Genomic DNA, 13,844 nt, shown 5'->3' on the forward strand with positions numbered 1-13,844 from the left:
TATACGTATACTGTATATGTATATATATATATATATATTGCAAACTTGACATTGATTGCTTATTTTGTAAAATGCCTCATATTTCTACAATAAATGAGACTTCATTTGCTTGAAAATATATTGACTGGGTTCGTACGTTTGGTTTCCTTGCATCACTGACATGTGGGATGTTTGTTTATTCCAATGCTGTGAGTTAGGAACAACCTAACAGGTTAGGAGGTCTACTTTGACCCCTGGTAGACCCCCTTAGGCCCCGATTTTTTTTTTAATGCCGTGAACAAACTTTAGTTTCAACATAACAAATATCATTTGTGACAAATTTGGTCACAATCCCATGAGCGGTTTCAGAGAAGAATTTGCAAGTGTTGACGGACTGACGGACGGACGACGCGCCATGGCATAAGCTCCCCGAACTTCTTTCCAGGTGAGCTAATTCCACTGTTTAATCTCCCCATTTGCCTACATAACACATCATATGGATTCCTTCACAGTACTTTTATTAACTGGATTTATGAGAATGGGTATTAAACAGGGAATCCTTTTCTTTACAAATTGAGCCTCCTTGAAGAGCAAGGTGACCGAGGGTATGAACTTACAGTGAGGCATCAGACACAAGCAAGGGAATGAATGAACAGAAAAAGAGGAAAGAGATGAGTGGAGGAAACACTGCAAGTTAGAGGGTTTGGTTATAAGAGCTAATCTAATATATAAAGCTCTTTCTATCCACTGACTGACTGATATTCATGTTCGGTACCTTCCGGGTGTCCTGGAAAGCTTAAATTTGGTGTGCCGACGGACGTCGAAGCCGGTACACTGGGAAAAATCACAGAACCATCGGAAAGTATCCGTAAATAAAAATTTACATTAAAAAACGTAAATGCATATGTAAAAAAAAAAAAAACCTCAATCAATAAACCTCAAATTTAGCATTTGAAAATTGTAATTATCTTACTATAATTCACCAAATGTCCGTCTGTCTGTCTGTTCGAAGGTACCGTAAAAACTGCTGAACCGATCGCAAAGATATTTTGGGTGGATAATCCTGGAATCTCCAGGAGTAAAATAGGCTATTTAGTTTTCCTAATTTCAGCTTTGGACTCCAGCATTCTCAGCTTTGGACTCCCGCATAACATTCGCGTTCGCATAACGTCCATTGTTCTCATTGTGACGATGTTGCTTTCCCGGGTGCCGCGCGATCAGTGCAGCCGTTTGTGCGGCACCCGGGAAAGCAACATGTCTCCATCGATCGCTAACAGATCGCTGTCTCCGTCGATCTTGCCAAGGCCGTAACAGCTATCGGCTCAAATCCTTTTAATTGTTAATTTGGTACAGTTACACGTATCGGGAATTTGGTACACGTATCGGGAGTACATACGACATAGCGATTGTGAACACGATTATCGATCACGATTCACGATCACGATCATCATGATCATAGTGTATCGATCATGATTTGAAACACGATGGAATAAAATTTTCCGATTATGAACAGTGATGTGGCTTTTATTGAAATTCTAAAGATACTGTTTAGATTTTGATGATTTGCGTGTGATATGATTCAACAGATGTTTATATGAATCGTTTAAAATAAAATAAAAACCCTTCAATTTCTGATATTTTGCCTTTTCATTTGGCCTCCCAATTGAAGCCCCGCCCATAGGGCGGGTACCGTTGCTAGTTTCTATAATTGTAAACTGCGAAATAAAAAAATATCGATTAAAATTGACGTAAAAAGCGTAAAACGCACTGTAAAATAAATAAATAAACCTAAATTGATATCTCGCAGCAGGGTCGGTGATGCTTGCCTATAATCATAAAGCTTCTATTTAATATGTACCTATGCCATACGTACAAAGCACGGTTTGTTATTGCTTACAATCTGTAAAGATACTCCACTGGTATGGTAATAAAGATTACAGTAAGGGTTGGGGATGACATGAGTTGGCGGTGCACCCGAGGTGGTTACTTGTCAAATGTGTGTCTCCCGGAGTTTCTGGTTATGGTCAAAGGGCTGAGAGAGCAGGGGATCTGTAGCGGAGTGTTTCTGGTTATGGTCTGAGGGCAGAGGGTGTCCTGGAGTTTCTGGTTATGGTCAGAGGGCTGAGAGAGCAAGGGGAGGTGGGAGCGGGGTGTTTCTGGTTATGGGCAGAGGGTGTCCTGGAGTTTCTGGTTATGGTCAGAGGGCTGAGAGAGCAGGAGGATCTGGAGTGGAGTGTTTCTGGTTATGGTCTAAGGGCAGAGGGTGTCCTGGAGTTTCTGGTTATGGTCAGAGGGCTGAGAGAGCAGGGGGAGCTGGAGCGGAGGAGAGTCGGTAAAAAAAACCAAAAAAACAAAACAGAGGCCACCGACTTGCCTGTAATGTGAGAGCAACAAACGTCCGTTGATTTCAATTCAAGATATTCCAATAATGTTGAGATCTTTAGATTCCACAGATTGAGGAGAGACGTGTGTTTCTGGGGTGCCAGCACGTGGCACAGAGCAGTACTCCATTGAGCTACCACCAAAGGACTTGTAGGCTGCGAGTAGCTTTGATTTATCGAGGAATGACTTCGACTGACAGAAGATGCTTAGTCTGTGACTGGAATTGGGGGCCGCTATGTGGTCCACTCCGGAAAGGTCATGACTAACCATGAGTCCCAGAAGTTCAGGAGACTGATCCTCTTCTAGTGGGTGTTTTTATACGTTTGAGTCCTGGCACAACTATAAATTGTCATTGTGGTGCTTCCCAGGCAAGGTCCTCTGTTCGATAAGTCCTGTGTTCTTCAGAAATTAAACCAAGCCAATTGTCTCATCCACTCGCATCATCGACATCTACAGTGATATTGCAATGGCAGAACAGAATGCAAACTAGAACGGTACTCGGTAGAGAGCAAACTTCCTCCAGGCTGAACAGTTTACGTTTTGTATCCCACTGATAGGTGTTGTGTACTGATAGATTTTGTATCCCGGTGTGTACTCTGGTTTAGAATAGGTACACCGTATCCCTGCATGTCAGAAGAGGCGACTAAAAGGATTGACGTCAGTAAGGGCATCCGGCCATAAAACATTGCCTCAAAAAGGGAACCATGACAATTACAATTACGTATGGGCAGGGTACAGCCAGAAGTACACCGTGGGGGGACCTCACTCCCTCTCGTCAAAAATCAAGGTGGGGAACCCGATCGAAGCAAGGGTGGAAATCACTCCATTTATGACGAAGAAACGTCTGATGCCCCACATGGAGATCGGTTTCTGAGGTTTGGGACATGGAATGCAGGGACAATGACAGGGAGATCAGGAGAAGTGGTGGAAGTATTGGTCAGGAGAAGTGGTGGAAGTATTGGTCAGAAAAAGAGTGGACGTATGTTGTGTGCAGGAGACGAGATGGAAGGGAAGTGGTGTGAGAATGGTGAAGGGTAGGCAGGGACAGAAATACAAGTTTGTGTGGCAAGGGTACCCAGAAGGCATGCATGGTGTTGGTGTCCTGTTTTCTGAGGAGTTTGTAGACAGTGTGGTGAGTGTGACGGGAGTGAGTGAAAGGTTGATGATGGTGAAAATGATGATTGGAAAGCTCTTGATGAGTGTCGTCATCTTGGGATATGCTCCGCAGGTTGGTTGGAGCGATTAAGAGATGGACAAGTTCTGGTGTGCAATAGAGAAGCTGATGGAAAACGTGAAAGATGAGGAAGTTGTTGTGGTAGGAGGAGACCTAAATGGACATGTGGGAAGGAGTATGGACGATTTTGAGGGAGTTCATGGGGGTTACGGATACGGTGTGAGGAATGGAGAAGGTGATGGAGCTGGTTTGTTGATTTGTAATACTCAGTTCCAGAAAGAGGATAATAAGCTTGTTACATACACGTCAGGTGGGTAGACGACAACCGTTGACTACCTGCTGGTGCGTAGGCGAGATAGGGGGCACCTCCGGGACACAAAGGTGATCCCTGGGGAGGAGGCTTTTTCACAGCACCACTTGGTTGTCATCCACCTAGTGGATGTTCACCGCCATCTCAGATCATGCCACTTCTACAAGCATGATCTTTTCTACCCCCATTAACCGTCCCTAAGCTGACCTCTTTCCAGTTTTTTCTTCCTGAAAATTTGCGGCTGTCTTCATCTTGTTCAAACACCCCTAAAATCCCCACAGTGCAGCCACTTCCCCCTCATTCATCTTCACACCTCTTATTTCCCCAAGTCTCACTCTATATTGTCCCTAAACCCTGTTATTGGTGTGATCCCCCTTTCCACTGTTCATTTTGTTCTGTTATGTCCTGATCCGTTTTATGTTCTATCTCCTCCACGTTGTACATGCAAAGAAGAGTCTCATGTTGTCTTTAATTCGTTGCTCACCCCACACCTCATGGTGTCTCCCATTTCTACCTGTTGTTGTTGTTGGACTCTGTGCCTCCTGTAAATCTGCTCTTCTACCAGTCTTGATATAACTATTGGAAGAAAAATTGGTAAATTCACTGATGTTGCATGCATTCGTTTAATACAAGGATGTAAATTGAACAAAATTCGTAACAATCAGATCTTGTAATTCTGGGTTGAAATGAATCATGTCTTGTGTTTCACATTGGATGCATTTTTAGAAAGACCACAAACATACATGCTGTCAAGTTTATAAATGAAGTCAACTTCGCCATAACTATATCAAACGATGATCTTTATTGCTTTCACACATTATTTATGATGAGATCTTGTAAAAAATAAAAAAAAAGTATAAGTATGCATGCAAGTTGTGTTCAACAAACAAAATGATTCAGCTTTTGCATAGACACATCATCAGAAGGAACATCCGGACAAAGTGGAAGCTTTAAAAAACTTGCCTATTAAAATGAACTTAGAAAAAATTACCAACACCAAGCAGATTAAGAAAATTCTATATTGTAATTAGCAATTGTACTCTCCCCATGATTCGACAACTCTTCCGTTACATGCATGAGTGAGCGAAATATTGGAATACACATTACATTTGTTTTTTAAAAGTATTTTTTAAAACAGGATAGCGTTATCCTTCTTTGAAGTAGCTGCTTCTTCCATTTCATTTGCAACTTTCTTTGCGAAACCAGCTTCGCAGACCTGAAAAGTACAAATCACCTGTGATTGAGCAATACGCAACTTTCAAAATGACGTATGAGTGTTAAATGAGACCTTTTGCACATGTGCGTGTTCACTGACTCAGTTTGGTGTGATGGGCACTTTTAACCTGCCATTACTAGCGCGAAATCTGTGATTCAAATAGTCTTTTAACATAATTTTCAGAATTTAGATGAAAAAGTGTCAATTTCTTATAATTCTTCTGTACCTGAATGAAAATCAGGCTCGCGGAAATATGACAAATATCAGTGGACGAGAGGTGTCAGGTTCGTACCATTTCCTGCTCGTACAAGCTAGCAGTGGCACACATATACACATGCTTCACCTTTTACCAATACATGCAAAAATCTACTATAATTTCTCTTGTAGCCCCAGAACCAAACAATATATATATATAATGGCAAGCGCAGCCCTTAAAGCTCCCACTCCAACCCCTGCCGCTCACTTCTCCCCAACATGAGTGATAGTAAATATCATGTTATACTTACTGTGTGCATTCACAAGCCCCAGATATGACCTTCCCATTGGTCTTAAGAAGCAACTCAACCAGATACGGTGTCTCCCTCTAGGAAATCTAACTAAGTGTTAGTAATGATGGCATCGGTTTTCTGATTGAAGACGTCCATTAAATAAATCACCAAGCTCACCACGTTCACACGTGGTAATCCCGCAAGGTTCAAAGTCCACTCACTGGCACGGATGATAGGGAAGACCGGGTAGAACGCGCCTGTACACAGGCCTTGCACAGGCCCACATAGTCTGGAGTTTTTGCAGTACGGGTTGCAAGATATCAACTTTTTTTGGCAAGTTCAGAGAGAAGCCAAACAGTTCAATCTTGGTTTCATCAGACCACAGAATCTTGTTTCTCACAGTCTGAGAGTCCTTCAGGTGCTTTTTTGCAAACTCCAAGCGGGCTTTCATGTGTCTTTCACTGAGAAGAGGCTTCCGTCTGGCCACTCTGCCATAAAGCCCAGATCGGTGGAGTGTTGCAGTGATGGTTGTCCTTCTGGAAGTTTCTCCCATCTCCACACAGGATCTCTGGAGCTCAGCCAGAGTGACCATCGGGTTCTTGGTCACCTCTATTACCGAGGCCCTTCTCCCCCGATTGCTCAGTTTGGCCGGGCGGCCAGCTCGAAGAAGAGTCCTGGTTGTTCCAAACTTCTTCCATTTAAGAATTATGGAGGCCACTGTGCTCTTGGGAACCTTCAATGCAGCAGAATTTTTTTTTGTAGGCTTCCCCAGATCTGTGCCTCGACACAATCCTGTCTCTGAGCTCTGCAGGCAGTTCCTTCGACATCATGGCTTGTTTTTTTGCTCTGATATGCATTGTCAGCTGTGAGACCTTATATAGACAGGTGTGTGCCTCTCCAAATCATGTCCAATCAATTGAATTTACCACAGGTGGACACCAATCAAGATGTAGAAACATCTCAAAGATGATCAAGAGAAATAGGAGGCACCTGAGCTAAATTTCAAGTGTCATAGCAAAGGGTTTGAATACTTATGTCAATGTGATATTTCACTTTTTTCTTTTTAATAAATTTGCAAATCTTTCAAAAATCCTGTTTTCTCTTTGTCATTATGGGGTATTGGGGTATTGAGTGTAGATTGATGAGGGAAAAAATGAATTTAAACGATTTCAGCACAACGCTGCAACATAATAAAATGTGAAAAAAGTGAAGCGGTCTGAATACTTTCTGAATGCACTGTACTCAATGCTGTTACGTGCATGGGGGGATTGAAGCACCCAGTCATGTAAAGTATATTAGCCTGGTCTGTAAGGGGAAAAATTGTGCAGATTTGTCTACAAGCATGACATTTGGCACACTTGTAGTTTTTGACATGCTGAATTCAAACCTGCCGGGAGCCAAAGCCAATTCTCAATGGGAGCGCCATATTTGACACTTCAAAATGGCCGCCACTCAAAAACTGACTTTTCCGTTACTAGCCAACCAAAAGTCACATAATTACAATTAAAAGCACTTTTCTAGGGTTTTGGACCTCACTGATTCTAAATCTGATGTCTGTTTGACAGCAGCCTTGACAGGAAATGTTACATTTTTTTTTTTTTTGTTTGCCAATTTTTTTTAATTTTAATTTTTTTTTTTAAATTTAATTTTATTTATTTTATTTCAGGTGCCTGTCGTTCTGCTGTGGGATTAGAAGAATAGAATAGAATAGAAGAATAGAGAATAGAAGTCCTAGCTGTACTGGTGGTGGATGGCAAGGATGGATGCCATCAACTGGGAGCTTTGCTGTGTCTGCCAAGAAGAAAAGGATGAACGGTTGCAGACGCCAACGGAAGAGGGCCTTGCTTCAATTGAGAAAGATCTGAATGGTTTTAAAGCCATTGGTGTCATGCCTTCTTGTTTGAAAGTGTCATGGGCTCAGCTTGATGAGGGCCAGGGCATTGCTAAGACGCTTCAGACACACAATGCCAAATATCACAAAGTTTGCAGAACCTACTGCAGTAACTCTCGCCTGAGAAGGTTCACTGAAAAAGAGGATTCTAGTGACCAAAACTCACCTAAGAAACTACGGCCCAGTTTTGCAGTGTCTTCTGCTCCTCAGAAGTCTCCTTGTTGCATAATATGTGAGGGACAGGACCAAAAGAATCTACGTTAAGTTGAAACATTTAATGTAGACACAAACTTAAAGACCTGGGCTCAGAGCACCAACAATTTCAATCTTCTGGGCAAACTGATTGCCCACGCAGCTGATGCCCACGCTGGTGACACTTACTATCATGTACAGTGTTACTTGCACCTGAGAGACTCAGCTCGTGCTGAGGATCGTAGATCATCTGCAGGTCCTCCTGCCCCTCACTTCAATCCAGTTGCCATTGCGCAGATTGTTGCTTTAGTCGAGGACTCTGACTCAGTCTTCAAACTGTCTGCTTTGCGACAGTTATATAGAACACTTGTGGAGCAACAGGGAATTCCCTGTTCTGATACCAGGGAACCACATGCCACACGGTTCAAGGAGTATCTTCTGAAGCTGCTTCCTGAGTCGACAGAGTTCTCCCAGGGCAAGGAAGTCTATATCTCTAGCAACCAGAACGTTGGAGATCTAATAGCTGAAGCCCATAAGTCCCAGATAGGTCAGGATGATGCTTTGTTGTTGATGCGAGCAGCAGTAATACTTAGGAACTGCTGTCTCCAGAGGCAAGAACCATTTACTGGTTCTTTTGCCTCTGATTCCCTGACATCTCCCATCCCTGGACAGCTGAGAAGCTTCCTCAACATCCTGCTCCAGGGCCCCTCAATCTTGCGTGAACAGAGCAATGAGGAGTTGCAGGCGCAGGTACAAGGCAGGGCAAGAGTTGCAAGCGCCATTGCCCAGCAGATTATTTATAATACCTGCAGTGGTTCACATCATGCCACAAAGTCCAGCAACATCCGTCACAACAAAGAACATGAGACCCCTTTCCCTTTGTACCAGGGCCTCAAGCTGCATGGTGAGGGTAGGCGGAAGAAAGAGATCAATAATGCCAATGCCTTTGGGGTTTCTGTGTCTTACAGTCGTGTCTTGGAGATCAGGCGATCCATGACACAAGCACACGTCAAACAGTTTGTCCAGGATGGAGTTGTGCTGCCCACAAACATCCGTAGTGGGGTCTTCGTGACCTTTGATGTAGACAACTTGGATAGCAGCAACCAAGGTAACTTCTCCCATGATGAGTTCCATGGGACAGCAATCAGCGTGACAAACCACCTGTCTTGGGACAACCAAGGAGTACAGCGACCCTCTATCGAGCTGGATCCTACAGACACTACTGTACCACAACTTCCTGAATCCTACACAGTGGTTCAGCCAGCTGAATTCTCAAGCAATGATTTGCATGTACCATGTACTCCAGATCTCAATTCTCGGCCATCTCATAATCTGCTACATGGAGCCAAATTCAAGGATGAGTCCTGGATGGCACATGTGTCCACAGTGCTGAAACAGGACACATTGCCAGAAGGTGAAGTCATCACCTGGTCAGGCTACAACTCCCGACTCATGAGTGATGACTCTGTGAAGCCTAAGGCATTGATAGGGGTTCTACCTCTGTTCCCTGACAAAGCAGCCACACCTTCTATGATGAAACATGCAATGCATCTCACAATGCAAGGCACAGAGGCCCTCAACCCTGGTCAAACTCCTGTGCTTGGTGGTGACCAGCCTCTGTATGCCATCGCTAAGCAGCTGCAGTGGTCATTCCCTGACACAATGGGGGAAGATAAGCTGGTCCTGATGATGGGCGCTCTACACATAGAGGACAAAATGCACCAGATGATTGGTAAGTTGCTGCGGGACTCTGGGTGGAGCAACATTCTTACTCAGGCCCAGGTCCTCACATCTGGCCGTGCCCAGTCTGTGCTTCATGAGCATCATATAAAGCGCACTCGCTATGCTCACCAGGTCTCTGTCATGGGTCTGTATCTCCTCAGACAGAAGTCATACTCCAATTACTGCTCTGGTGTTCAGGGACCACCTGAGTCTCTAGAGATCTGGGCTCAAAGGTCCAGAACTCACAATCCCATGTTCATTAAATAAAATAAAATTTAAATAAAAAAATTAAAATTTAAAAAAATTGTCAAACATAAAAAAAAAAAAAATGTAAAATTTCCTGTCAAGGCTACTGTCAAACAGACATCATGTTTAGAATCAGTGAGGTCCAAAACCCTAGAAAAGTGCTTTTAATTGTAATTATGTGACTTTTGGTTGGCTATTAACGGAAAAGTCAGTTTTTGAGTGGCGGCCATTTTGAAGTGTCAAATATGGCGCTCCCATTGAGAATTGGCTTTGGCTCCCGGCAGATTTGAATTCAGCAGGTCACAAACTACAAGTGTGCCAAGTTTCATGCTTGTAGACAAATTTGCACAATCCCCCCTTAAAAGCCCCCTAACAGACCAGACTATATGTGGAATGAAAACTGTGCTGTTGGTCCCACCTTTGTGGGCAGTGTAACCTGTCGATCATTAAGCCACATGTCCCACCCCACAAGCTTGCGTGAACATGTCTTTCTACCCCCTCATTTTTATGATTATAACATCCCTTCTCTCTCCAAACCCACTGTGCAGCTTGGGTCGGTGTGCCAGCACGGAGTTGGAAAACTATTTTCATCGTGTGCAGGAATATGATGTCATGGGTCATGCAAAACTCAGCCCCACATGCAGATTAATAAAGCCGAAGGTTTGACCGAGACTAGCAAATAAACACTGCCCAGAATCGGTAAGACAACCTGGAGCAACATTTGGACAAGATGAAATTGACCCGTCCCATGTCTTTTGCCTCAAGCTATGGTTGTTGTCCCCGGTCGCACCGCGGAGTGAAAGGGGGACTATGGTTTTCCCCTCCGTCCGTGTGTCCGTCCGTCCGTGCGTGCGTGTGTACGTGCGTGCGTAAGCGAAGGACCGCATTCGAATTTGGTGTGTGGGTGCAACCCACGTCCAAATCCAAGATGGCCGCCGCCATGTATGTCTGAACCTTGTGAGTGGTATGTCTTGAAAAATAAGCGAAGTACCAACTTCTCATCTGGTGTGTGGGTGTATCTAGGCATAAGGAAGAACGCTATTGAAAATTGGGTCGCCACGTCAAAATCCAAGATGGCCGCCGCCATGTATGTCTGAACCTTGTGAGCGGAATATCTTGAAAAATAAGCGAAGTACCAACTTCTAATCTGGTGTGTGGGTCTATATAGGCATGAGGAAGAAACCTATTGAAAATTGGGTCGCCACATCAAAATCCAAGATGGCCACCGCCATGTATGTCTGAACCTTGTGAGTGGAATATCTTGAAAAATAAGCAAAGTACCAACTTCTAATCCGGTGTGTGGGTTTATCTTGGCATAAGGAAGAACGCTATTGAAAATTGGGTCGCCACATCAAAATCCAAGATGGCCGCCACCATATATATGTCTGAACCTTGTGAGCGAAATATCTTGAAAAATAAGCGAAGTACCAACTTCTAATCTGGTGTGTGGGTGTATATAGGCATAAGGATGAACCTTATTGAAAATTTGGTCGCCACGTCAAAATCCAAGATGGCCGCCACCATATATATGTCTGAACCTTGTGAGCGAAATATCTTGAAAAATAAGCGAAGTACCAACTCCTAATCTGGTGTGTGGGTGTGTCTAGGCATAAGGAAGAACGCTATTGAAAATTGGGTCGCCACGTCGAAATCCAACATGGCCGCCGCCATGTATGTCTGAACCTTGTGAGCGGAATATCTTGAAAAATAAGTGAAGTACCAACTTCTAATCTGGTGTGTGGGTGTATCTAGGCATAAGGATGAACCCTATTGAAAATTTGGTCGCCACGTCAAAATCCAAGATGGCCGCCACCATATATATGTCTGAACCTTGTGAGTGAAATATCTTGAAAAATAAACGAACTACTAACTTCTCATCTGGTGTGGGTGTATCTATGCATAAGGAAGAATGCTTTTGAAAATTGGGTCGCCACGTCAAAATACAAGATGGCCGCCGCCATGTATGTCTGAACCTTGTGAGCGGAATATCATATCATAGCATGTTTTCTGCGTCTTCCACTTTGTCAACTCACATTACTTCCCCAACGGGGGACCTAGGCGTAACGCTTGTTTTATCTCGAAGCCCAGAAAACGATACAGTTCATAGAACACCCTTACCCAAGGTTGTCTTGAGAAAAAGGACATGGGAAGGGTTTTTTTCATCTCTTGCTTTGCTTTTCCACAATCTATATTTCCGATGAGCTACAATTTTGTCTGAATCTCGATATTCCTCAATACCGAGAGTGTGAGTGGCAAATTTGATTGGTCGAGATGGCATAAAAGGTGTAATATTGGAGGTTTTTGAAACAGCCAACAAGAATATTTGTGTTCTATCCAGTGCCAAATGTATCACTAAATTTAACTAAAATTAAAGTTTTGAAGGGTGTAGAAAAAAAAGCCTTTTTTGGAAGTTTTCCACCGTTGATGTAGTTGATGTACCGTCTTTTACATTTCCTTATTTATCACGTTACACTACAGTTATTCGTGCCTGTTTTTTGTGTCCTTTATGATGTCTCTAAAAACGAAGTTTCTTGTTTGGATTGATTTTCAATTTTGTTTGACTGCCAGACAGGCAGACAGAATAAATTAATTACCCTACTCCTCTGTGTGCATTCTCACTTGGGGCAAGATTCCTTGCAATTTGCCAAATTCAGAGCCAAACTACTGCTAAACTGCAAGTTTGTGTTCCAATTAATGTTGCGATTAGTGTTCTTCAGTATTCAAAATATGAAATTCAATTGAAACTAAGTTGTTGCTCAATCAAAAACTAATGTCTGTAGACAGACAAACAATGAATGAATGATCGTTTTAAGGCCATTTTCCCCGCTAGAGCGTTAGCCTTGCGGGCCCCATGACAATCATGGTTCCCTGTTTGAGGCAATGTTTTTATGGCCGGATGCCCTTCCTGACGCCAACCATTAGTCGCCTCTTACGATGCGAAGGGATACGATGTACCTATTCTAAACCGGGGTACACACCAGGATCATTCATCCCAGCAAGCTGGTACTCAATTTGCCGACCTCGGAAGGATGACAGGCTGAGTCAACCCCCCTGGTGTTAATTCAGCGATCGACTGGGATTCGAACCCAGGATCCTAGGATCCCAAGCCGGCACCCTAACCGCTAAGCCAACACCAGGCTTAGGACCATAGGCATAAGGCATAAACCATAGGCTTAACCATAGGCATAAATCCATAGGCATAAACAAACAGATGAAAATCACTCATGGAGCCACACTTGGCAAAAGAGAACAAAATAGAATGGCACTCAGTAGAGCATCCTTTTGACGTCACAAATAATTAATTAGTGGTTGAATTCAGTGACCTGATATGCAAATTGTCTTCAAATTTTAAGTTAATCAGATGAAAATAGACAATTTTAGAAATTTTAAAAGGTTGTTGACCTTTTGGCCTATGCTGATCTCAAAAATGGTGGTTGAAATCAGTTCACCGATATGTAAATCCCATTCAAATTTCAAGTCAATCGGATGAAAATTGAGGATTTTAGAAATTTGAAAAGTTTGTTGACCTTTGGCCTATTGACCTTTTGGCCTATGCTGATCTCAAAAATAGTTGGTGGTTGAATTCAGTGAACTGATATGAAAATCCTATTCAGTTTTCAAGTCAATCGGACGAAAATTGAGGGTTTTAGAAATGTGAAGAAATGTCGTTGACCTTTGGCCTATGTTGACCTTTTGACCTCAAAAATATATAGGGTTTTGTCAGACAGGAATTCTGCCATTTGGTGAGGTTTCGTGAAGATCGGTTTAAAATTGTGACCTGTAGGCAAGTATAAGTGAGCGGACAGAAACAAACAAACAAACACAAACCGGAGTGATCAACATACTTATCCAAATTTTTTTTTTGTCAACTAACAAAGTGAACCAATTTGCATAACCCCACCTTTCGCTTGAGCATGGGGTAATTAGAAACCTCTTATCAGTGCGTAGTGTGTAGCAGTGCTCGTCTTCTTACCCCTTCAAATCTACACCTCTTTTTCATGTTATGTACCCAGGCATCACTATTTTTCCACTCCGGAGGCTGGTCCTTCCTCCTTGCTTTTGATTGGGTTGCTGTGGGCAATAGCGAATGCGCATTAAACTTGGATTCAATACTGTATTCAGCTCGTTAGTTGCATCACTTACTGAGGCGAGCACTTACTTACTGACCTTCTTCCTCTTCCTGAGGTAACGGTTACCTCACCCTCCTCCTCTCCCCTCTGATCCTCCCTCTCCTACCCACTACC

The 13,844-nt window shown here is 43.2% G+C and overlaps 1 protein-coding gene across 2 annotated transcripts in view; it reads right to left on the reverse strand.

Moving 5' to 3' along the window:
• Window positions 1-4,449: 4,449 nt before the first annotated feature.
• LOC137423564 (uncharacterized) overlaps window positions 4,450-13,844 on the reverse strand; it is a 39,212-nt gene continuing 29,817 nt past the window's right edge. For both annotated transcript variants that reach the window (XM_068110856.2, XM_068110855.2), the window contains exon 4: window positions 4,450-5,061. In XM_068110856.2, the coding sequence (XP_067966957.2) occupies window positions 5,024-5,061 (38 nt within the window). In that variant the 3' untranslated portion in view covers window positions 4,450-5,023. The remainder of the gene's footprint in view (window positions 5,062-13,844) is intronic.

This window comes from Myxine glutinosa, chromosome 3 (genome assembly GCF_964187855.1).
Source record: "Myxine glutinosa chromosome 3, kmMyxGlut1.1, whole genome shotgun sequence".
NCBI lineage: Eukaryota > Metazoa > Chordata > Myxini > Myxiniformes > Myxinidae > Myxine > Myxine glutinosa.